The 26,597-nt window shown below is 35.7% G+C and overlaps 3 protein-coding genes across 3 annotated transcripts; 2 read left to right on the forward strand and 1 right to left on the reverse strand.

Annotated features, from left to right (window-relative positions):
* Positions 1-426: 426 nt before the first annotated feature.
* On the reverse strand, positions 427-2,390 carry PNM1 (Pentatricopeptide repeat (PPR) superfamily protein). Its single transcript, XM_089629555.1, has one exon. The coding sequence runs from the start codon at positions 2,316-2,318 to the stop codon at positions 858-860; it is 1,461 nt and encodes a 486-aa protein (XP_089485681.1). The 5' UTR covers positions 2,319-2,390; the 3' UTR covers positions 427-857.
* A 1,886-nt stretch (positions 2,391-4,276) lies between these two features.
* LOC149384193 (ABC transporter B family member 25-like) lies at positions 4,277-9,785 on the forward strand. Its single transcript, XM_089629393.1, has 17 exons — positions 4,277-4,353; positions 4,965-5,039; positions 5,143-5,178; positions 5,291-5,365; positions 5,650-5,774; positions 5,870-5,969; positions 6,088-6,259; positions 6,554-6,672; positions 6,768-6,878; positions 6,986-7,130; positions 7,237-7,369; positions 7,923-7,998; positions 8,079-8,144; positions 8,261-8,368; positions 8,457-8,564; positions 8,869-9,066; positions 9,373-9,785. The coding sequence occupies exons 1-17, from the start codon at positions 4,309-4,311 to the stop codon at positions 9,574-9,576; spliced, it is 1,896 nt and encodes a 631-aa protein (XP_089485519.1). The 5' UTR covers positions 4,277-4,308; the 3' UTR covers positions 9,577-9,785.
* A 2,727-nt stretch (positions 9,786-12,512) lies between these two features.
* LOC149384194 (putative methyltransferase PMT2) lies at positions 12,513-16,721 on the forward strand. Its single transcript, XM_089628858.1, has 8 exons — positions 12,513-12,801; positions 13,444-13,779; positions 13,949-14,252; positions 14,599-14,809; positions 14,911-15,199; positions 15,313-15,684; positions 16,014-16,091; positions 16,232-16,721. Exons 2-8 carry the CDS (start codon positions 13,451-13,453, stop codon positions 16,464-16,466), a joined length of 1,818 nt encoding a protein of 605 aa, XP_089484984.1. The 5' UTR covers positions 12,513-12,801; positions 13,444-13,450; the 3' UTR covers positions 16,467-16,721.
* Positions 16,722-26,597: the final 9,876 nt, after the last annotated feature.

A 26,597-nucleotide genomic window follows, 5' to 3' on the forward strand; every position in this document is an offset into this window, starting at 1 on the left:
GCACCCTCAGACTTTTATTTGGCAAAATTTATCCCTAATTAAATATTACATGAATTTTTTTGCGAGCAACTTGCGTCAGGGATTTATTTGACAAAATTATCGGTTATGCGATCCTCTTCTCATTCACTCTGAAGAGTTCCACGCTCTTTTAGGTACAAACAAATAACAGTCTAGATGTTCTGGAGTTCGTTAAATATGAAATGTGGCTTAATATATCGACTGGCTTGCAAAGACATCCTATTGGTGATGTTTGTGCTTCCAGAGTCAATGGAGAACTTGACGATGAGGTTGAAGTCAGATTGGGAAACATAGAACACAATTTGTTTTGATATTACACGATTGTGATATGAACCACTGCAACAACAGATATCATAAAGTGGAACAGATTAATCACTTGTGTCCCTGCACTAGACAGAATATATGTATGGAAAGAGGAAAGAAACGAGCACATATTTGCTGAGAGCAAAAGGGTAAATCTATAAGGTCACTCCTCAGAGTGATTGGTTCCAATTTTACCACACAACAAGCCTCAGAACTTCCAATCTGAATATGTGAATAGACATGGATACACAAAGGAACAGAAAAGGCTCATTGGATTTATGACAAAACTGTGTGTACATAAAACTTTCCCTCAAACAAACAGACTACATGCCCAACTCAGAGTAAACCAGAAGCCAATATTAAAAAACTAATCTGAAGAACTTTCGCTCTGGGTATCCGTATGCCTCGGGTTCTCTTCAACATACCAATAAACAAACTAAATCTCTATAATTCACTGACAATATGCAAATTTATTGAGCTAAGTTTTCTCTTCCAAAAAAAAAAAAATCAAGCAAATGATGAGAGAGCTCACTCACTCAGTACGATCTTCGCATCGCTTTCTTGGGCTTCTTGACGAAGCTGAGTCGAATCCTCTTGAGCCGGAGCTTCTTCCTCGCAGTCTTCTCCGGCAGAGTCTCTCTCTTCTTCATCTTCTCGGCCTCCTTAGCTTCCCTGGCCTCTTTTCTGAGCTTCACCACTCTCGGGTCCAACGGGTACGCCTTTTCCTCGATCACGAGACCCCTCTTACGAGCCTCCGAGAACAACACATTTGCCCTCTTAGCCCGCCCGAGCCCACACAGCTTCCCGATCAACAGCTCGTAGATCCTCACGCTCGGCTCCGCTACTTTGTCCCTCTTCATCTTCTCCAACACCGCCAGAGCGTGCTCTACTCTCTCGACCCCGCACAGGATCGTCAAGAACCCGAAATACGCCTCTTCGGTCAGAGCTTCCCCGTGGCCCGAGTCTCTCGTGAGCTTGATCATCTCGTCTCCCTCGCCGAGCCGAGCCGCTTGGTAGAGGCTCCGGATCAGGATCAGGTGGATCTTGGCGTCGGGGACGCAGTTCCACTCGCTCATCCGCCGGAACAGGTTCAGAGCCTCCTCGGTCCGGCGGAGCTTGCAGAGGCTTCTGATCAAGACTCGGAAGGTTCCGGTGTTTCTCGGGACGCCTCTCCGGTCCATCTCGAGGAGAGCGGACTCGACCTCGCGGTCGAGGCGGAACGGCTCTTTGGCAATGCAGAGCTTGCAGACGCAGTCCAGCATGGCGTTGAACGCCGGCGTACGGATCTCGAACCCGCCGCGGCGCATCTCTCCGGCGAGCCTCCTCGCCTCGTCGAGCTCTCCGGCGGCGCACCAGCCCCGGATCAGGACCACGCAGATCTGCTCGTCGGGGAAGATGAGCTCCGCGAGGCTCTTCACCATCTTCTCGGCGTGCCTCGGGAAACCTCCGTCGCAGAGCTTCCCGACGACGAGCTTGAGCGAGGCTCGGCTCCTCTCGAGGCCGTAGTCTCTCTCCATGTTCTCGAAGAGCGCGACGGCCTGCGCGGCGCGGCCGGCGAGGACGAGGCGTCTCACGGCGGCGTTTAGGGTTTTGGGACCGAGAACAGAGCGGTTTTGGATCATTACCTCGTGGACGGCCTTGAAGTCTTTTCTCCGGCCGAGGTAGTTGACGAGGAGCGAAACGGTGTCGTCGGAGTGAGCGAAGCCCGGAGCGGAGAGAAGCCAGTCGTTGAAGGCGAGGACTGTACGGCCGGCTTCGGGGCAGAGCTTGAGCGTTGAGGAGATGAGCGAGGGGGTGGGAGACACGTGGGAGAAGGAGAGCTTGAGGCGCTCGGCGATGGGGAGGGGCTCCGATTCCGGGTTCTTGAGGAGTTCCTTGGAGAGAGAAGTCGCCGCGTCGACATCGGCGGAGACGGCGGAGGAAGACGAGAAGGCTCGGAAATGGCGGCCATGGAATGAGAGAGTGAGATTCCGAAGGCGTTGCAGAGACGGAGGCATTTCGATTTGGTGGTGAAAGAGTTGAGTGCAGAAGGAAAAGCAGAGGGTGAAGAAAAACAGCAATTTTGCAAACCTAATAAAACGCACCGTTTCTCAAGTAAAATAAATAAATAAAATGTAGGGATATGTGCATAGAGGTGGGCAAAATGATTAACCGGTTCAAACTTCAAACCGTTAAAGATTTAATCGGTTAACCTTGTTGTTTAGATATTCTTTTTATAATTAGTTAACCGCGATTAATCATGAAGTAATCCGTTAAAATTAACTCCTTGATTACTCTTGACCAAAACGAAGGTTAAAATTTACCGTTCGATTAATTTTAACCGGCTATAATATAAATTAATCGACCAATAAATTTTAACCGTACAAAATGCTCATTCCTTGGATGTGCATAAAGCGCGTGCCCAACCCTTGTTTTTTGTTTTTTTAAAGATATTTGTTGTCGGTGAGAATTAAACCTATGACTTTCAATTAAGAAGTGGTGTGAAATTACACTAGATCAAACTATATATCATTGATATGGAATTTAGATGAGTACCTTATTTAGTTAACTATTATGTATTTATTTCGAGTCTTCATCTTCTCTAAAAGAATAGAATACTCGCGATAACAAAATAAATTTTAGGTTTATGTAGTAGATATCAAGTATAATCTCAAATATACTTGTGTCCGAATATTTAGCGTGTCATGTTTTTAGGAATGATTCGTGAAATGTGTAAAAAAATTTGATGTCATTTCAAAATAGTTGCTTAATATTGTCTCATTCGATTTGAGGGTTGATTGAGAGTCCAAGTTTATTTTTTCTTCTGGGAAGTGAAACCTTCATTTAGCAAAAAAGAAAAGAAATGTCAGACTTGAATCACATCAGGGATATAGTCATCAAGAACATCGAATTGGCCCTTCACAATGCCCTCTAATACTCTAATACCTCTATAGTCATCTTCATCGCCTTATAGAAAAGAGTGTTAGAGACATGGATGTACTTGGTTGATGATGTCATCTCCTTTAAGCAGCTATACTCCATGTGTGGATTAAGTCGAAATTGTTCAAGAAAGTGTTTTGATAACCAACGACTTGTGACAAGACCCATGGACAACCGACGCCATTATATTCTGCTCGTAATCAAATCGGAGTTCACGATCAGCCTTAATGAACTATTCTCCGAGTACATTTCGTAAATCATCCATTGAAGGGAATTTCATTCCGAGTTTGAACTTGAAATCATAGTGATTTGAGCGTAGGTTGTACTCTTTCTTGCTCTTCTTAGTGGCTTGCTCTTCACCATCACTACATATGCTATCTAAATCACTCTTAGACCGTACACCATCAGAGCTTTCATCGCCGATAGGTTACTCATTGCAGACCTCATTCACGTTAGATCACCATTGTTGTGGATGAGTTATTTTTTCATCATCTCCATCGTCTGCGTACTCCTCTTCGTACAGTTCAAACCCCACCTCTTCAGTTTCTTGTTCACTCATCGCCTCAAATTTGTGCCTTAACATCGTCTCTTTGATGCTATCGAACATGTGACAGCTATTCTGTCGAATTTTTGGCGATTTGATGATTTGGGATTAGGGATTATGGATTTTGAGTTCGTATTTGGGGCTTTGTATTCGTATTAGTTTACGCTGATACGAGCTTTTCTTTCAATTTGTTATATTCTACTATTTTTAATATTGATATTAAATTGATTTGAAATTGATTTAAAAAAATCGTAATACATCATGGCCGTTCATTGTCTTGACATCCAAATTTAATATGTGAGGTTACAACGGAGTTACATTTTATTGATCTTCGAAATTATTCTCACAAATTTTCAACATTAGAAACTTATAACTATTATAATCCTAAAATATTGAGTTTTTGTGCCGTTATTTCCTCAAAATAAAGTAGAGGGTATTTTGGGCAATAATAATCTTCCTTAAACCTTAAAAGGAAAAGAATAAATAAGACTCATAATTCGTTCGTGAAAAGTCTCCTTTGAAAGATGCGAGGCACTGGAAGTGATAGAGTCCCTCTGCTGGGCCACGGAGTAAGCTTTTGCATTTCTCTGCTTTTGTATTACGTACTCAATTCCATAAACCCCCTTTTGTTTTCCACGTTACGTACTGAATCTTTAGATTCTCATAAAAAAAAAAAAAAAAAAAAACTGTTGTTCCAATTTGACATATATATATAAATATATATATTTCATGGAAAGGTTTTTAAGATAGACTGGGTGTTTGTTAAAGTGCTTCATTTTGTTTCTGGGTCCAAATTGGAACCTATGTCTCTGCGTTCCTCTATAAGTTAATTTCAAAACAATAACTGCAATTTCTCTTCAGTAGACAAAGTAATGTCATGAACTAATCGTATACAACTTTTATAGAGCTGACTAATATATAGAAGTAATTTTCAGGATTTCTAAACTATAGCCACTATTATATCTAATTGAAGGCCAAATTTTATAAACTGAATTTTACAAAATTCTAAGCTGAATTCATTTTTTTTATCCAAAAAAAAAAAAAACATGGAAATACAAGTTTCAAATAGATTTTCAAAGGCTTGTATGATTTAATATATTGTTTCTAATAGATTTTACGAATATTGGGTCTAGTTTTGGCATTAGTCCATATAGATTTATATCTCTCCAAACTTTCTTAGGGTGGTGGAAGAAGGGGAGCCGATCCATCGGCGGATCGTCACTTGACAGACCTCGAACATGGCGACGCTGTACCGGTAAACTATAATCACGGCATTTCGTAAATAATTACAGTTTTTTTTTATGTATATTTTTATTGCTTTAAATTTGTTCTGATATGGGCTCTTCAATGCTTTTCAGCCTGTAAATGTGGGGTTTTGTAGAGTGCTCTCACTTGTAAGTCCACCTTAACTTGCTAAGCACGGTTTTAGCTATATAACTGTATCTTTTTTTCTCTTTTTTTTTTGGGTAATGTTAAAAGTTTTGAGGGTTTGGTTTCGTGTTTTAGGCAAAACCTGATGCGGGAAAGCTGGTATTGGCTACGGTAGCGCTCTTGGTTGCTTCCACGTCAAGTATATTGATTGTATGTTTAGCCCTTTTATTATTCCTAGTCCCGAATTCAATGATGATTATCTTGGGCTTTGTTTGGTGTATTTGGAAAAATGGACTTTAACCTTTTTGTGTGTATGGTTCAAAGGACCAAAAAAAAAAAAAAAAATTGGAAGAAAAAAGTACTATTTACCGGCAAAAATGAGTTTCTGTTAGGATCTTTTACCTTTTCACGTTTCTTGTATGCGAGTGAAATCTTGAATATGCTCCATTATCGTATATAGCTTACGATAATGTTTCACTGCTTCCATTTTGCAGCCCAAATTTGGTGGGAAAATTATAGATATTGTGTCAGGAGATACAGGAACACCCGAAGCGAAAGAACAAGCTTTGAGTGAAGTCAAGAATACAATATTAGAGATCTTTCTAATTGTCATAATTGGGTAATAAAGCAATGATCTTTACTGAGAGATTTTTGCTAGCCATCGAATGTGAATCACAACAGCCCTCATAGAGAATCCTCTTAATTTCTTTCCAGATCTTTGAGCACTGCACTGCGAGCATGGCTGTTTTCCTCAGCCAGTGAGAGAGTCGTAGCTCGGCTGAGAAAGAACTTATTCAGTCACCTTATTAACCAGGTACTTATTCAATCTCTCTCTCTCTCTCTCTCTCTCTCTCTCTCTCTCTCTCTCCCGGCCTCTTCTTTGGTCTACTAGAAAAGACTCTCCATAACACACGGTCGATATGTCTCTGCAGGAGATAGCTTTCTTTGACATCACACGCACCGGGGAGCTATTGAGTAGGCTTTCCGAGGACACACAGATAATAAAAAATGCAGCGACGACCAATCTGTCTGAAGCCCTAAGAAATCTATCCACTGCTTTTATCGGGCTCGGCTTCATGTTTGCTACATCATGGAAATTAACATGTGCGCATTTGACAGTGAAGCCCCATTGGTACCTAGTTAATAATCTATATATGTAGAATAATCAGACAAAGCTCATCACAGTACTGCCTCACGGCTCTCTGTGTCCCAGTGTCTGATTTCGGTCTGGGATTGGTGTTAGTGCTCTCTAGTTCTGCAACATAAAGCACTTAATTTCCATAAAATTATAGTTTCCTCTAAATATTATTCTATCTTGTTTATCATAGTTTCTATCAGTAAAATGCTACGAGTTCTTATCAAATCGTGCAATGATTATTGTTTTTTTTTTCTTCTCAGTGTTGGCTTTGGCTGTTGTGCCTCTGATTTCGGTTGCTGTTCGGCAGTTTGGTCGCTATCTTCGTGAACTTTCTTACAAGACTCAAGCGGCTGCGGCTGCATCTGCTTCCATAGCCGAGGTAGCTTTTTTTTTTTTTTTTTTTTTTTTAATTCCGTTCTTATTTGCCAATTTTCATTTCCCCAGCATGATATTTTTTGTTTTAATGTTTTTAAGGAATCTTTTGGTGCTATCCGGACTGTAAGATCTTTCGCACAGGAAGGGTATGAGATATCACGCTACTCCGAGAAAGTTGAGGACACGCTTAAGCTCGGTCTTAAACAAGCTGTGAGTTCCTTAGTTTTCAGTTGAATCTATCTCCCTATTTCCTCTCCAGCGATCCCTCGATCTCTCAACACTATTATTCTTTTTCCTTATTTTTTTTTTTTCTGTAGAAAGCGGTTGGATTATTCTCAGGAAGTCTGAACGCTGCATCAACGCTATCGGTGATCGTGGTAGTGATATACGGAGCTAATTTGACGATCAAGGGTTTTATGACCCCCGGTGCTCTCACGTCCTTCATTCTATATAGTCTCACAGGTCAAAAGAAAAGAAGAAAAAAAAACCTTTCTTCTAATCTGAAATTTATTTTGCGAAAATTGTCTCACCCGCGAACATTTTCATTTTGAATGTACTGGGCCTGAAGTTGGATCTGCCGTGTCCGGTTTATCGAGCCTATACACTGTGACAATGAAAGCTGTTGGAGCGAGTAGGCGTGTTTTTCAGCTCCTCGACCGAACCTCCCCGATGCCCAAGTCCGGAGATAAATGTCCACTCGGGTGAGTAACGTTACATCTTCGTGTCTGTAAATTTCCTATAAACGATTCGGGTCGGATAATATACTACTAGCATACACACATATACAGCCTCCGTGACTCCGGTTCCTGACAGATAATCGACACAAAATAAAATATTGAGAAGAGATTTTACCCAGGTTCTGACAGAATAAATGTCCTACGTCTTGCTTGGAGATTGCTTCCACTAATAAATCAATGCGAGATTGCAAACGATTTTCAAGCTTGACAAACTTCCTCTGTTCTCTCTACGTTCGAAGTGTTTTTCCCCTCTTTTCTCTTACAATGTTTCTATTACTATTCTTCTCGTGTATTTCACGTAATGAAACCACAAAAAGACAACGACAAACAAATAACGGGGTCCCACTCCTTTAAATACATGAGACTCACATTTCCCATGCTCATGCTTTTTTGCAGATTTTTCTTGATAATATGTTGTTGAAAAATCAGATGTGAAGATGAATTCTTTATTCAGAGAAAAATGATTGATTTTTTATTTTTATTTTTATTTTTTTCATTATGATTGTTATTATTGCAGCGACGAAGTTGGTGAAGTTGAGATGGACGATGTATGGTTTGCTTATCCGTCTCGACCCAATAACATGGTCTTAAAGGTAAACATTTTGCATGGACGGCTTATATGATGTGAAGCCTAGTTCTCTGATAATAATTTCGGACAAACATCGACTCTCAGGGAATAACGCTAAAACTAACGCCCGGCTCAAAAGTTGCTCTTGTCGGACCCAGCGGCGGTGGAAAAGTAGAGATTTTCTTTCCTTAAAATACTTTCCATATTGGTCTGTCTCTCCATTGACGTTGTGTGAAGAGTTAAAACAGAAAATGTTTCTTGTTGATAGTGTGTCTGTGTGTTTTCAGACCACCATAGCGAATCTGATTGAGAGGTTTTATGACCCAATTAAAGGGAAGATTGTGTTGAATGGTGTTCCTCTGGACGAGATATCGCATGAACATCTTCATAGAAAGGTAACCTTAATAGATTGCAGTATTACAAAACCGTCTATATAAAAAATGACTTTCGGCATGAATGTACTTTTATCTTTCCGATCTACAGATAAGTATAGTGAGCCAGGAACCTACTCTTTTCAACTGTTCCATAGAGGAGAACATAGCCTATGGCCTCGATGGTAAAATCAACACCACCGAAGTGGAAAACGCCGCGGTAAAATTCACATAATGTTTTTCTGTCATGTTAGGCCGGGTTTAAGGTGATTTATTTGTTTGTTTATATTAGCTAGGTTATTTATTTACCTCCTAATCGGGGAGATAGTCTCGTAGTAGTAGTAATTATTATTGTTTGGGTTCATTTGACTATTAAAAAAGTGAAACTATGGTTACAAGAGTATAACCCAATCCGGTGCAATGAATTTCATATCAATAAAAGCATCCATTTGTGTTATTAATATTCCGGGGTCCTATGACATTCACATTCTAAACATTTCAACGTGGAAAACAAAACGATGTAGATAATGGCGAACGCACACGAATTCATATCGAAATTTCCGGACGGGTACAAAACGACCGTCGGAGAACGGGGCGTGAGACTCTCGGGGGGTCAGAAGCAGAGAGTGGCGATCGCGAGAGCTCTCTTGATGAACCCGAAAGTCCTTCTCTTGGACGAAGCCACGAGTGCTTTGGATGCCGAGAGCGAGTACTTAGTACAGGTAAGGCTTTTTTTTTATCTAGGCTTTCCCTTTCCCTTTAGTTGAGTTCTATAGTAAGTTATTTTCTCGGCAGTTTAGCGCAAGTGTTTTTTTTATTAAAACATAATCTTACCCTAACAATCAAAAATGATTTAGCTTTCTTTTAGTTATTAATCTTTAAAGTTCCTTAATTTATACATTTCATTGAAAAAAAAAATGTTAAAAAAGACATGCCACAAAATCTATAGTTTGAGGTCTATTTTGATGGGGACCAAAATCATTGTCTTTTTCGAATACACAATGATTCGGCTACGATTTTTCTTCTAGGATGCCATGGATTCTCTGATGAAAGGAAGAACAGTTCTTGTCATCGCTCATAGGCTATCGACAGTTAAAACCGCTGATAGTGTGGCAGTTGTTTCAGACGGGGAGATCGTTGAAATGGGGACTCATGACGATCTTCTCGCCAAAAACGGTGTCTATACTTCACTGGTTAAGAGACAGCTTCAAGGAACCAAACCAGAGATCTAAATTCAACCGTCTAACCAAAAAGATTAAGGCTTAATTAATTTCTCTTCCTTGCCAGTAATGTACTGGTCTTCCAACGTTCTTGCCGCGGAAAGACTAGAGGCTACATCGTATACAAATGCTAATGATACAGCTTGTGTACCAGCAACGGACATTTAGTTGCAATTTACATCAATGGATTATTATTTTGTTATTAAAATACGTATTTGTTACGAATACCTTTAATAAAAAGTACCAAATCAAGGATAAGTTGTAACTTCCGAGGGAGAAGAAGGCGAGCACGTGGCCGGGTTAGGATTTTGGGCATACTTTTATTTTCAGCTATATTTGAACTAAACAATTTAAATTTCCTATTAGGATTAAGATTCCTAGTAGGATTAGAATGACAAGACCTGTTTATAAAAATGTCTTTTTAAAAAACATTTCAAACCAAATTAACTTAAATCTCTTTTAAATTAGGGGAGATTAGGTTTAGGGGAAAGACTAGTGAGCGAATACTCAAGAGATTATTGTCAGATCGTCTCCCATTATGAAATTGAAATCTCGGTATGCATCAAGTTCGTTACTCAGAGACGAGAGTGATGGCGATTTAGGAGGTTTTTTTTTTGTTTTTTTTTTTTTTTTTGTTTTTTTTTTTTTTTTTTTGTTTTTTTGTTTTTTTTGTTTTTTGTTTTTTGTTTTTTTTTTTATGGAAAATGGCATTCATCAACGGAGGAGATGAAGCTAAAGCATGGAGAGATAGAGCTGTCGTTATAGAACTTGATGACATTGATCATATAACAAAACTGCATTGATTAAGTCTAAACCATTATAGAAATAAAGGTATACCCTATAATGACTCTTCATATTGGTCCGTTCTATCATTGAGCCAAATTGACCCGTATATTCATTTGATCACTACGGTTGGGTTGGTGCAGGGTCTCAAGGCAGACTAAGTCTCAATAAGCTTTTTTGGGGACATAAATGTCTCAATAAACACAAGAGTCTCGATACACAATAAACATAGTAGTCTTAATGATAAGGATACACAAAATAGTCCCATTAGGCATAGTAGTCTTACTGTATTATAGACATAATAGTCTCAACAAATGTAATAGTGATAATGGTCTTACTACACATCTCTCCGTGTGAGCATAAACCCCAACAATAATATAAATAAATGAAATAAAGGTTGAATAAATGTAAGGTTTGAGTGCCCATACTGTTTCCTGTCCGAAACCTATATAAGGTTTGAATAAATATAGGATGAGGCATTGAAGCCTCCTTAAAGAATTCTCTGGTTCCTTAAAGTTAAACCCACACTTGTTTGCATTTGTTCTATTCATTAAGTGAGAAACAGAGCTTTGACTTTGACTTATGCCACACACATTAACCAGTAACCACCCATAGTATGCAGATTTTTGGTCTTACAACTGGATTCCATTGAATAATATTTGAGAACTTAATTAAGTATAGTTGAATTATATACTTACCATAAACGTAGTTAATAATTTATAAGCGAGAAACATTAATACCTTTACACCCTAAAAGTGTATCAAAGTACTAGCAAAATTCTTGTTTCTCTTTCCATACATACAACACAGTTCCCAAAACATATCTAATGTACACACATTTCTTAAACATATATATATATATATATATATATATATATATATATATATATATATATATATATATTTGCCCGCTTTGATGCTAGAGGTCGTTAGGCGATACATACATCCTTTCTCTTACTTACCAATTTAGCTTACTATTATTATATATTAGTTTTGTCTTTATTTATAATATCAAGATAATAATTACGAGTCGAATGACTTAATAAGTGGATAATTAGATTATATAGACACCATGCAAAAATACATAAAACACGTAATGCAACATCCATAATATAAATACAATTCATCGGCTTAGTTCCTGATCATATGAATAACAAGATTCAAACACACATGAAGTGGTTGTTCTTGTATTATGCTCAAACCTTCCATTTATTTTTTCTTGGTGTCTACATTTGAGAATCTTTGCACAAGGCAATATGCAATCACACTAGATCTCTACGCATACATCAATCTCAAAGAATTCTACTCTGTCCAAATTAGGCAGACAGTTACTCCTAATTTGGCTTTATTACCACCTAATTGTGATCACTTCGAGCTCAACGTCAACACATCGACCCCAAAAGTTATAAATTGCATAGATGTTTGGGTCATCATTCACAAACAACTCACTAATTTTGTCCGCGTGCCTGGCTCAGAACCTTTCAGGTAAATTAACAATTAAAGAAGCTGATAATTTTGGTCTTTGCATCCAAGTTTTCTTAGGACAAGTGATAATACGCAAGATTGAATCACGCCGAACGCATTGCCCATATTATTAAGTTATATAGCCACACGGTTATAGTTAATTGAGATATAGCCCACCTTTGGTTAATTTCTTGTAAATAACCAATTTAACTTATTAACAAATTAGTAAAAGACTTATTTAACTCAATCAAACATGTAAAAAAAGGTAGTTAATAGGCTGCCACGTATGCAAGTTGACTATTTACAAAGTAGTTACCAAAGGTCGACTAATTTACAATTCTTATAGTTTATGTGGTTTAGGTAACCAATTTTTATGAGGTGTGTTTGTGTGATAACATAATAGATTTTCATATTTGTCTAGTTCTCATCTTTGTATATATCTCCTCATTAGCTAATAATGTCCTCACTAACAAAAAAAAAAAAAAAAAAAAAAAAAAAAAAAAAAAAAAAAACTTGTTCTTTGCTTTGGTTTATTATGAGGTTTAGATGTGAAAGTGGATGTTAAAATTGTAGTCCTAACTAGAACACTACTATTCTTTAAAAAATGAGTTGTTATTATATTTTGTCGGGTGTATTTAATTTATTCTCTATATATCATGGAATTGAGTTGTCAAAGCCTACATAGTGTCATCTCAAAGTTTCCTCATAAAGTCATCTCTCAAAGTTTATGATTATTAATCGATTTCTTGAATAAAATCATTTTTTTTTCCAAACGTTGACCAATAAGACCACCAACAAGTACGAATACGAATAATACAGTACAGCAAAAAACACTCCCATCACAAACGAGAAGTTTCATCGCGCATCTTGGAGACTAGAATCAATCACACACTTTCTTTTTCTTCGCCACGATTCTTCGCTCTCGTCTCTTTCTTGCGCTGAAGAAGATGCATTGCGTTTAATTTCGACAGGATCAAAGTCTCCGAGATCAGTAATGTCCACTCTCTATCATTTTGTTCGCTTATTCCGATTCGTTACATATATATATATATATATATATATATATATATATATATATATATATATACATGTATTAATTCGATCTTCTTAATGCGTGTCTCGTTTTCTGTATCTCTGGCGCAAAAATTTGGCATTTTTTTCATGTTTACCAAAATCAGACGAATTCAATTCTGTTCATAATTTTTTGAAAACCTTGAGAGATTTTCTTTGGCGATGTATGGTATATGATTAGAATTAGAAAACCAATGCCTGTTTCATTTTCGGGATTGGGAGAGCTTTGACGAATTATCCAGCAAAGAAGAAAATTCTTGCTTTTCTTGGTATTGACTTTGGCATTTCTGATGCAATATCAAATGATTATAAAGAGAGAAAGAAAAAAAAAAAAAAAAAATCTTTTGTACGTCTTTGTTAGGTCTTAATTTTTTTTTTTTTTTTTTTGATGCAAAATCATATTCAGATGAATCACAGTTGAAAGGAAATGAAGCTTTTGCTTTTCTTGGTGGCTCTTGAAGCAGTTAGCAATATCAAATATAAATTTGTTTATATTATTTTCAAAATAAATAAGAAGAAGCTTTGTATGTAATTCTAACTTGTGATGCAAAAACTTGTTCAGCCGAATCATGGCAAAAAGGAGTAACGGAGTCGAGAATAGAAGTTGGAATTCAGTGATTCTTTACAGCATCGCTGCCCTGTTCTGTTGCTTCTACATGTACGGAACATGGAAGCAAAGTGGTTTCGGCAAAGGAGATAGGATCGCGGATCTGATCAACAAGCAAACAGATTGCAGCATTCTGTTGAGCATGAACTACGAGACCCACCACGGGAACGGAATCGTCGAGACCGTAGAAGCCGACGAGTTCAAGCCCTGCAGCGACCTCCTTGTGGACTACACGCCGTGTCACGACCAAGCTCGGGCGATGAGGCTCTCCCGAGAGAACATGGTGTACAGGTAAAGGTGTGCAAAACGGTTAACCGGTTAACTGTGGTGCTTTTAGAACTCAAGATTTTGTTCATGGTGGTTGCTTAGCCACAATTAACAATGAAATAATTGGTTAAACTTAACCGCTTGGTTAATTTTAAACAAAACAAACAGTTAAAAGGTTCACCTTTATGTACAGGGAAAGGCATTGCCCGGGAGAGGGAGAGAGACTGGGTTGCCTCGTCCCGTCCCCCGCGGGCTATGTAACCCCGTTCCCGTGGCCCAGAAGCCGAGACCTCGTTCCTTACGTGAACGTGCCTTATAAGAGCTTGACCGTTGAAAAGGCCGTTCAGAACTGGGTTCAGTACGAGGGAGACTTTCTGAGGTTCCCTGGTGGCGGGACCCAGTTTCCCGAGGGAGCGGATGCGTATCTCGACAAGCTCGCGAGTGTGATCCCGATCGAGAATGGAACGGTTCGCACTGTGCTTGACACGGGCTGTGGGGTGAGTTTTGATCTTTTGCGATGATCGCCATTTTTTACAATGTATGTTATAAGATCGTAGTCGTTAGTCTGTAAATTGACAGAAGTAGAAGGGATTAAGGATGAACATTATATGAGACTGAGTATAGAGGGAAAGACAGAAAGTAAGAAATTCCAGTTTGGGAGAGTTCTGGGTTTCTCAATTATATTTTGTACCAGTTTATGTAATAATTTCGGAGATTCTTTTAGTATCAGCATGTTTAGGCTTCTATGATGCCCGGTAAGGTTGCTAGGTGTGATCAATGTATTTCAAATCCCTTGTAGCCACTTTTGACAGGCTGGTTTGTTGTCTTTCGATCGATTATCAGGTTGCGAGTTTCGGCGCATACCTGTTCGGAAGGAATGTCATTGTCATGTCGTTTGCACCGAGAGACTCTCACGAAGCGCAGGTTCAGTTTGCGCTGGAAAGAGGCGTTCCAGCGGTGATTGGCGTTTTCGGGACGATAATGCTGCCTTATCCTTCTAGATCCTTCGACATGGCCCACTGTTCTCGTTGCCTGATTCCATGGAGCGCAAATGGTGAGAAATTAGCTAGCGTAGATCCTATGGATAAGCTGAGATCCCACTTCCCAAAAAAATTAATATGGTTGATGGACTTTTTTTTTTTTTTTTTACTGTAGATGGAATGTATATGAAGGAAGTTGATCGAGTTCTTAGACCTGGTGGTTATTGGGTGCTCTCTGGCCCTCCGATTAACTGGAGGGTCAACTACAAAACGTGGGGGCTGCCCGAAGAAGAGGTCAAAGCGGAACAGAAGAAGATTGAAGAGACCGCTGATCTTCTCTGCTGGGAAAAGATCTACGAGAAGGGCGATATCGCAATGTGGAGGAAAAGAGAGAACTATGAAGATTGCCGAAACATGGATTTTCGGCGTACCATGTGTGAAGCCAACAACTCTGTTAATGTCTGGTATATATATGCGTCTCAAATCTCAATTATCTCATGACATGACTTTCACAAGCAGATGAGTTCTTGTTTGGACTGTTCCCATGTGTTAAATTTCTCAACTTTTTTTTTTCTAGGTACAAGAAGATGGAATCTTGCGTGACTCCTTATCCCGAGACTAGAGAACGGGAATGGAAGCCGTTTCCCGAGAGACTCAATGTTGTTCCATCCAGAATTTCCAGTGGCTCAGTGCCGGGACTATCTGCTGAGACCTACCACGAGGACAACACGAGTTGGAAGAAGCATGTGAACGCTTACGGGAGAGTGAACAAGCTCATCGGCACGGATCGATATCGGAACATTATGGACATGAATGCCGGTCTTGGAAGCTTCGCTGCTGCTATTGAATCTCCCAAACTGTGGGTCATGAACGTGATGCCCACAATAGCCGAGAGAGACACACTTGGTGTGATTTACGAGCGTGGCTTGATCGGGATATATCATGACTGGTAAACTTCTCAAACACACGTCATATATTATACCCTGGCTTTGATATGTGTGATTGTCTTCCAGGTGGTTGAATACCATCTTAAGTATTTTTTCCTGTATTAGTATCACAATTAAGGTGTTTTTATTTTTATTTTTGGCGACCACATGGATTGAGATGGGAGTAAAATTCAATGGTAAAAAGTTCATGAATATTGATACCACTTATAATGGTTCCTTTAGCAAGAATGAAGGATTTGAGTAAAATATGATCGGTTTGACTTGTCAAGTGAAGAAATTTGAACTGGGATTGACATGGTATATTGTATTTATATATTTATATTTGCATCAGGTGTGAAGCCTTCTCTACATATCCCAGGACATATGATCTCATCCATGCCAATGGTGTTTTCAGCTTGTACAAGGATAAGTAAGTTATTCATTTCTTGGATTTAAAAATAAAAAAAAATGTTAGTAATGCTCAGCTTCGTTTTGAACATCCCAACGATCTCCGCAAACTAAATATGATATTTGATCTCTCTGTTGTGATGAACATGAATTACGATGCAGGTGCGATCCGGTGCACATCCTTATCGAAATGGATCGAATTCTGCGACCCGAAGGGGCTGTAATTTTCCGCGACGAAGCAGATGTGCTAATCAATGTGAGGAAAATCGCCCGAAGAATGAAGTGGAACACGAAGTTAGTGGATCACGAGGACGGTCCGCTTGTTTCAGAAAAGGTGTTATTTGCTGTCAAGAGGTATTGGGTCATTGGCGAAAAGAATTCCACGTCCTCAGACTAAGCAGAACTCAGAGATGAACAGGAAAAAGAAAAAAAGGCGTTTCAAATTTACCCGCTAAATGACACGTCTTCTCTTATTATAAGCAGAAGTTATTTTTCAAAATTGCTAAATGTTTCATTGGCGTCCAGGGCTATCAGTCAGAAGGCCGGGGACGATATGTGCAGTATTCTTCTATATTGTTTTAACACTGTTATTGAGCTCTCTGTAAATAAGTTAGAACACTATTGATATAGGCTCACAAATGTATGATTGTGTGTTTGAACTAATTCGAGTCACGTGCGTCCCACGTGTTGATATTTTGATGTAAAATCATATCGTCTAAATTAATATCTTATGTTAACAAAATATGATAAAATATCAACGTATTGTTTGTCAAATGAGCAACTTTATAAGCAGTGGCGGAGCTAGGAATTGAATTCAGGGGGGACAAAAAAAAAATTAAACAAAATTAAAGATACATAATATATAATAAAAATATCTAATTCGATAAAAATATTACATATTTCCACGACGGGTTTTTAATTTATCAAAACGATCTATAATGACTTCATTATCAATACAATAAAAAATTTCTTTCTCAACATAAATAATTAAACTGTCGTTCAACCACTGATCTCCAATACGATTGCGTAACTTGGTCTTCAGGAGATGCATTCCAGAAAACACTCTTTCAACGTTAGCAGTCGCAACCGGCAAAATCAATGCCAATGTCAATAGTCGGTAGACTAAATGATACACCTTATCTATTCCCATTTCAACCATTTTTTTGCAAGATCACTAATCCCGTTCAAATATGAAAACTCTACACTTGAGTGTATATCAACAATATAGTTTTCAAGTTGATCATCAAGTTCCATGAGCTCAATTTCAAAAAAATCTTTTGGGTGATAACCGCAAGTTGAATAAGCTTTTGCTTCTCGAAAGCAACAAACAAATTATCGGGATACAAACACGCTACACAAAGAAGCAATGTAGTATTTACCCAAAATTGGAATCCTTAACCCCGGATCGGTAGCGAGCTCTTCTATGTTGACCTTCAAATCTCCACTTCTCTTTTTTGCACTTTTAGCGTGTTCTTTTATTAATGTCGTTGTTGAGTCTACTTTTCTTTTGAAATATCTCTCCATATCTATACTCATCAAAAAAACCAACACCAAATGATTAGAGAAAAAAAAATTCATTTGGGACTTTCATCAAACACGTAGTATGCATTAAAAGATTAGAGAACTCTAATGATAAAAATACAAAATGAGCAATGCACGTATGAATCATATATTAAACATTTACCTTGTTAATGATAAACAAGAAAAGAGAAGAGTTGAAATGAGAAACTAGAAAAAAAAGTGTATGGTTGCTATTTGGAGTTTTTTTTAACATTGAAGATGAAAGAAGACTTGTTAATGAATATTTTTTTGGACTTTTCTCTTAAAAACGCTGCTGTTTGTATAAAAAAAATGCAAATTTTTGTCCAACCTGGGATTTGAACTTGGGACATTGATAACATTTCCCTTAAGCCTTGACCATTTGAGCTGCAACAGCTTTGTGACATTATTAGTGTACCTAATATATTTATTAATATGCATTATTTAATTTTTTTAATAATTATAATTAAGCCTATTAATATTTTTTTGTCCCGAGCCAGTGGGGACCCGTGCACCCGCTGGTCCCCACGTAGCTCCGCCCCATAAGTATTTGATTTAATTTAATTTAATTTATTTAATATTATTATTTTTTTACATAATATCTTCTTTCTGCCTTATATTTTATAATTTGATTCATAAGTTAATAAGTTGGTTGCACACAAGTCTTATTGTACGCCTTTTACTCTGTTCTCATCTTTTACAAATTTAGCTTTTTACTTGGCCAGAAATAAAAGTGACATTGCGCCAGTTTGACAGAGCTTATCAAGCTTGTATTCGACTTTTTATAAAAAGCTTAACCGATTTTGTGTTTAGGATCAAACGATGATTTGTGTTTTGAGATCAATCCTTTTTTTTTTAACGGTATTTGAGGAATAAAATCGATATTTAAAAATTTAAACTGTGTTACTCAAATAATCCGAAGCGAACAAAAGAGTCCTCAGAGTGTCGAGAACAATGGGAATCCAGATTGGAGTTCGAGTCAAATAGGTCCGAGAACTCGTGAAAGATAAGGAACAAAACGTTGATATGTCAAGAACGGCCCCTACCGAGCAGAACTTCGAAGAGAAGAGAAGTTGATAGGTCAAAGACTAGTCAAAACAAAGAAAACACGTGTAAATAAACATAAATGAAACACTCACCTCGACGATTACGACCAAGGAAAGCAAAGTAACTACCCACTAAATGCACAAACAAAGAGCAATTGAGTGGTAACCGTCAGAAACGTGGGACCGACCACCCCACGTAATCAACGCATGACACCTATGAATAGCAAGAGAACTCAAAGAGAAGGGGAGATTTTCATTTTTACGAGCAAACTTGTCATAGCTTTTACTTATTTAAATCTCCTATAACTTACTTTTTTGTACGAGATTCGTCTGTATTTTGGAAAAATCTTGCCTAAGTACTTAGCCTTCTCGAGACTTTTGTTCTTGGAACTCAGTGTGTTTCGTGAAATATTGTTGTACTAATTTTATAGGTCAATAGAGATATATATAAAATAAATAGATAGAAAGTTCAATCTCTTTCTCTTCCGTGGTCTCGCTTCCAATAAAAGCGGTTGATGTACAGTAAATAGACATTAATAAAGATATCTCAACTCGACCATACATTCCTCAAATATTTGGCCAATAAGAATATATTTAAAAAAAAATGGTCCAGAACGGACAATGCAGGCACATTCATTATCTATGGAAAATGAAAGATGGAATCTTATCATAAATATTGAAGTTGTCTCTTCATAACAAATATAAATAATGCACTCCTCCTATTTACTCATTTTGAAACGTTATAATTTTAATATCGTCAACGTTTAAAAAATTAAATTAATTAGTCATGACATGTTAGCGTTTTATCCAAATACTTTAATTATTTATTTTCATAAATAAAAAAATAATTAAAACCAACAAATGATTTAACTACTTCCCTAAATACACGCAATTAATTATTTTTCGAAATAAAAAAAAATCGTTACAATTCATTACTTCCCCAATATTTGAAAAACGCATAATTTATTAAAAAAAATTATCGAAAATTTACTAATGATTAAAAAGTAAATAAAACCTGAAACTATACAAAATCAGTGGCTATTAACATTAATTAACACAAATTTATTGACAATATACAAGTTAAAAACTTGAAACCATACAAAATCAGCACATATTAACGACAATTAACGAAAAATTTACTGATGATTTAAAAATAAAAAATTATCCGAACTAAGCTAATAATAATTAGTCATATTTATACGAATTCGTGTATTAAAAAAAAACAAGTGTCACCAGTGAAAATCGTAAACTCTTTTGATATCAAAATCCCAGAAGAATAAAATTGTTTGTATACAATGACTGAAGTGTATAAAACTTAAAATACATAATGATCGATGATATATAATCAAACTATATGAAAGTGCAATTTCTCTTTCCTCTCTTACGACTTTCGCTCTAACAACAAACCCTCGAAAAATGTCCGCCTCCCCTGGGTCTTTTCTCTTTGATCTGGGGGGGAGGGCTTTTTTTCTTTTTTGTTATTTATTTTGATGTTTCTTTTCGAATATGGCGTATATCTTGTACAAGTTTAGGTCTTATTTTCACTTGTTGAAAGCAGTTTGATGTGTGTACTAGTGAGTATTCTACCCATTTTCTAATGAAAAACCTCGATTATTTATAAATAAATAAAAAGACTCTATGAAAGTGCATAAAACTTAAAATATCTATGACTATCACAACCATAAGAAACGAAACTACCTATGAACATTTTAACATAGCTTCGATTCTATAGCGAAATATCTATGAGATAGAGAGAGAGTATGAACATGAAAAAGAGAGCAGGAGGAGAGATAACGCGAGATCCTAAAATTAGGGATTTTGAATTATATATTAAATTATTTTATTTCGAAAATAAAGTGTAGTTTATTTGTCATGTCAGTCTGTTGACTATTTGTTTACTATTTTTTAAATATTGTCTATATATAAAAATCTTAACGTTTGAAGTGGTCTAATTGATGATAAAATTCATGTATATATAAAATTCATATATATATATATATATATATATATATATATATATATAAAAATATGAGTGTTTTGGTGAAAATAGCCGTAAAACATTGTCTAAAATTAATAAAATAGTTAAAGTGTATAATATAATGATTTAATAAATTTTTTGATCTTATAATTAAATATTTTGAAAATAATAAATCATAAAAAAAAATTAATCACAGAATTAAAAAAAATTGACAACGCTATAATAGATTAGATTCAAAGGATTATTTTTGTATTATTTTTCCTTCTATATATATATATATATATATAGGAAGACGGCCAAAATCAAGAAAAAAATATCGGAAACGTCATATTTATATATATATATATATATATATATATATATATATCCCGATATTTTTTCTTGATTTTGGCCATCTTCCTATATATATATTATATATATATAGTAGAAGGTTCCTCTCTCAAAATTATGACGCTTCCGATATTTTTTCTTTATTTTGGCCAGCTTCCTAGTTAAACATTCTTTCTTCATTTATATGTTAGTTAATAGTATGAGTTTGACAAGGATGAATACAAAACCTGTCAACTTGTAATATGAATATTGACAAGTTCCACAATTGGCATTATAATTTTTATTGATGGATATATGGTTTACTACTTTACTCTCATCTGCAAAAAATTTAAATACTAATTAACTTACGCTTTATATATTTATACGCATAAAAATAAGCAGCCGAAATTGTTGACATTTAGGATTTAGGAGTATGCATGTCACAGACGGAATAGATTTAACACAATCCAGAGAAAAGTAGAATTAGAAAAAACACACGTACTTACGCTTGTTGGGTATCTACTTTTTTGGAAATTAGAAAATTAAGTGTTAAAGGAAAAAGATAATGAGTGTTGCCATGAAATCCACATTTCTATTGTTGTCCTTTTGGACTCTAGCTTAAACTAAGTGGAATATAGCTAAATTAAAAAGGTGCCAACATAAGTTAAATTAAATTTTACTTGATAAATTTATTAAAATGTTCTCATGTCTATGAAGTCGAGATAAATTATAGTAGTGGATAAGAATTCAGTTTTTTTTTCCCAATCTCTCTTAAATTTTACGAGACACCTTTTCTCTCCCAAACATATCAAAACTTAGACTTTTAATTTTTGATGTCGTCACTCCGAGATAGAAGACTGATGATCTCAATCTAGTGGATACACTTTTTATTTTTATTATTTTCTTCATGTTTTACTTTTTTTTTTTTTTAAGTATATTTCAATAATCCAAACTTATTAGATCTGACTTTTGTATAGCTCGGTTTTTAATCATAATGATTTTTAATATTTTTTAAGATCTGAATTTCAGATCTAAAATATAATTTTCTTTAAGCGTGGATCTCAATCTGACAAGATCTCTAAAACCGCAATCTGCAATAAGCAAAGGCCGACGTTTCCGCTTACGATTCATGTAGTAATCTGATAATTACTGATTACCTGCATAGACGGGTAACTCACATGTTATTTTATTGTATTTATGATTATTTGTGGTCGACTTTTCATTTTCTTATTGTAGAAGTTTTTAATTTATTTTGCGTTGTTTTTGTAATCTAAGGGTTTGACTTTTATCAATATATCAGAGCTTGAGAATCTATCTATATACATATATAAATATGTATATATATATATAAGATAAATTATAGTAGTCACTTTGTTCTCCAACTATGGTCTATTATCTATGACACTAGAAATGACAGCTTAATCATTCAAATTTGGAAGAAAACATATGATGGTTTAGATGGACATGCTACTTGAAATCATGGTTTAAGTTTATGCTTACACGTTAAAAATCGCGTAGTTTAAAAAAAACATCAGGTAAATCACAAGGTTTGGACAAATTTCGTCCCACCAAAATCGTTTGACCCATATTTTAAAAATCACAAATACTTTGCATGCTCCACAAAAAATAAAAAATAAATTTTTTTCTCTTAAAAAATCATAACTTTGCTACCCAAATCTTCATTTAAATTGCAAAAAAAAAAATCGCAATTTCTTTTACCTTTTGAGTCGTCGCACGTTAAAATATGGGTTATATAAGTATATAGCCACGCGGTTATAGAGGTTTTTGGTTTTAGCCAATCTTTTGTTAATTTTCTGTTAATAGCCACAGTAATCTATTTACAGCACGTTAAAAGACGTAAATGACCTCAAATAACCCCAGCCAAATTCCCGCCCATTATTTTCAGCCTATTAATTTAAATGGAAAACAAATATTCGGTCATAACTACTCGCACAATTTGAGGGAGGATTTTATTCGGTATTGATTTTAAATCCCGGAAATCGAGGGAAGGCTGTTCATTAACCGAATATACTCATTTGAACACGCCACTTTTCTTTATTTTGTTTACCAAAAAAAAAAAATTGAAAGCCGAGAGAAAAAGATAGAGGAAGACGAGGAAAGAATTGGAATCATCGGACGAACAACGAACGAATGACGAAATCGACGAGAAAAAGGTATGTTTGTACCCGATTTAATTCACAGTTAACACGATTTTCTCATAGTGGTGTGTTTGTACATTATTTTTTTTGTTTATGGGTTGTTCTTCTTCGGTATGAGATGGTTTTTTCCGTTGAAATTAGGTTTCGAAAATTGTTGAATGCATGTGTAAATAGACCGAAACAATTGAAGAAGGCAAAAATGGGTGTTCGAGCGAATCAGGTATGATTTTTTATGCTCTGTTAATAAAATCCGGATCAAAATATTAACATGATATGTGTTGTTTGATTTAGCCGAGCCATGTTAATAATCTGTTATGTGTTTAATATTAACATTTGTTTATACAGATTGGTGAATACATGATTTAATTCACACGCGCGCTCTCTTCCCGTGGCTTCACAGCCCCAACGCCTACATGTGGAACACCATGATTCGAGGTTGTTACATGACCGGGATTGCAAAGGCCTGCGAGAAGGCTCCGACGCCCAAGGAAGATGGGTCGGTGATTTGCGTGATGAGAAATATGAGTTTCAATGGTTATTTAGTTGTACAGAATATGATGATTCGTTTTTTGTTCGGATGGTGTATATTTGTGTAAATATAAAACATATTTACAATATATTCGTGTAAATACAAAACATATTTACAGTATATTCATTGTAAATACAAAACATATTTGCAGTATATTCGTGAAAATAAATTGAAAAAAATTCTGGAAATATTTTGGACGTTCTAAAATTATGAATATATGGAAGACAAAATAATATCAATAAATGAATAATGTATTTACAGATTTTATCCATAATGAATTGCCACGAAAATAGAAACTAATTAGCTAAAGTCAACGCTGAAAACTTCCAAATACACGTTAACAATCTTTCCAAATCGGTTAGATTCAAAATAAATAAATAAATAAAAACTGAAAAATTTCCAAATACACGTTAACTATCTTTCCAAATCGGTTAGATTCAAAATTTAAAAAAAAAACTATCTAATTCAACTAGCGGGCGTAATAAATAAGCGCAAAGGTGTAAAACTAATTCAATTAATAAGATGACACGTAAGCAAGATGGCTATTTACGGAAAATTAACGAAAGGTTGGTTAAAACCAAATTGCTAGTGTTTAAGATCGACGAGAAAAGGTATGTTTGTACCCAATTATTTGTTATAATATTCCCCAATACCGTATTTTTCCACGGGACATGAACGGTAAGTTCTTCTATGTTCGGTCAAATTAAGGTTTTAATTTATTTTCTCAAAAATTTTAAGGAATTTTGATGTTTAGGGTCAATTTTTGGTTTATCAAGTTGATTTATAGCATAATCTTTGATTATATTTTTAAATTTGATTATATCATCATGTCTTAGTTTGTTTTTATTGATGATTTTTTTATCTACCTTTGATTTCATGTTTTAATTGTTGATTGTGGGTTTAAGTTTGTATTTGAAGCTCCAGTTCGATATATTTTTAATTTTATCATCCCATATTGTTGAAAAAAAAATACAACTTTGGTTCTCCACTGTCTTCTCTCATAACCGCGACATTTGTTGCGAGTGAAGTTGTAAAGTCGCAGCTAAATTGACTTTAGCCACGACAAAATTTGTAGTAAAGCCTCGTCGTTATATATTAAAGGGCATTGTAGTTTAGTAGCCATTTTGAAATGTTGAATTTCATTTTAGCCAACGTTTCGTTAATATTTGGAAATTAGCCACTAAAATTATTAACTAATCAAAAGAGACAGAAATACCCTTTGACCAATTTTAACTACAAATAAATAATTTTTTAAATGACTACAATTTATTGATGACCATTGAATAACTAAATGCTCAAAATAAGCCATTATTTTGACTTGAATTAACGAATATAGAGAATCATAGTAAAATTATACAACATCATTTTTTCCCGAAATTTTAATTATAGATCAACATTCAAAATTGAAGGTTAATAATAGTTAATAGTTGTTAATATTAGTAAATAGTTGTTAAATATTAGTTAATACTTGTTAGTAATAGTTAATACGTAATAATATTAGTTAATACTTGTTAGTATTATCAGCGTCCGCTCTAGAATTCCAGTTCTGCCAAGCGGTCTCCGATGGGACGCGTTAATGAACATGGTGGCGATGATGGATGCCCGTTCTTCTGCTATGTAAAATCCGATCGTCCCTCGACGTCAAATCCTATCAATGGCTGAGATCCTTTAAACTCCGCAGCAATGAAGCTCATGTTCACGTGGCTTTGGTAGAAGTTCCTGAGGTATTCGTTGCTGAAACGCTTACCGTCAAAGAAGGCTCGAGCCTTGACTTTGTCGTAGTAGACGTGGATCTTGTGGTTACGGTTTTGGAGAACGATGTTGCGTGCGAGGTTGTAGTTGAAGTTGGTTGCGACGGCAGAGTCGGAGAGGTTGAAGACAATGAGTCTGGTGTCGTCGACGTGAAATCTTATGGCGCGAGGAAAAAAGATGACGTGGTTTATGGCTTTGCATTTGAGAGAACGTGGTTAAGAGAGAGAGAGAGAGAGAGAGAGAGAGAGAGAGAGAGAGAGAGAGAGAGAGAGAGAGAGAGAGAGAGAGTAAAGTTAAATAACTGTTTCCTAAAAAATAGAATCTCAATCAGCATGAATAGAGAGAGAGAGAGTGAGAAAGAGAGAGAGAATGAGTGAGAGATCCTACGAATAAGGAATTTAAATTGGATTTTTTATTTTAAAAAATGTAATTAACTAATTAAAAGGGTAATAACGGTATAAAAATATGCCACGTAAGCTATTTGGCTATTTGTTTAACATTTTATAAAACATGGCTAGATTGAAATTCACACGTATGAAGTGGTTTAGTTATTGATATATCTCTATATTAAACAGTTGTGATGATAAAATCCCAAAAGTCATTTTTAAAAGTAATTTAGAAGCAATAAAAGTGTTTTCTAAAAGTCCGCTTCTAATTTTCTTAAAAATGACACTTTAGAAGTAACATGTCGGTTTAATATATTCTTGGTATAGATATAGTATAAACAGAATTAGAAACGACTTTCTGCTACTAAAGTTACTTTTAAATCTTTTCCGGCTATATGATGGGAGTAGATTAAAATGCGCATTGTCTTTTTTAAATTATAGTTTTATATTATTTGTATATTTATAAATAATAGTACTTAAAATAAAATAACATGAAAAAAAAATCTAATTCATTTGCACTAATAATTTTTTTTTTTTTTTCGGCTAAACAAGAATTCGATTTTTTATTTGAGAAAAGTAGTTAATTATGTCATGAGCAGATACCAAAGTTATTGTAAAAGATAAAGAATTATTTCCCAATTGAAGGCCTAGCTTTATTCTCTATATAATTTTGCTATACTTGATTAGTACTAAATTTTGAGTTCAGTGATCAAGCATTCAAGCTACAAGTACAACAAGACGCAAATATGTCAGCGATCAATTTCATCGCGTTGACTATATTTCTTTTTGCTGTTAGTAACTTAGTAGTATAGTTAATGTTTAGAACTAAA

Source organism: Urtica dioica, chromosome 10 (genome assembly GCF_054948205.1).
Source record: "Urtica dioica subsp. dioica isolate 48M chromosome 10, U.dioica_male_clone48M_v1_H2, whole genome shotgun sequence".
NCBI lineage: Eukaryota > Viridiplantae > Streptophyta > Magnoliopsida > Rosales > Urticaceae > Urtica > Urtica dioica.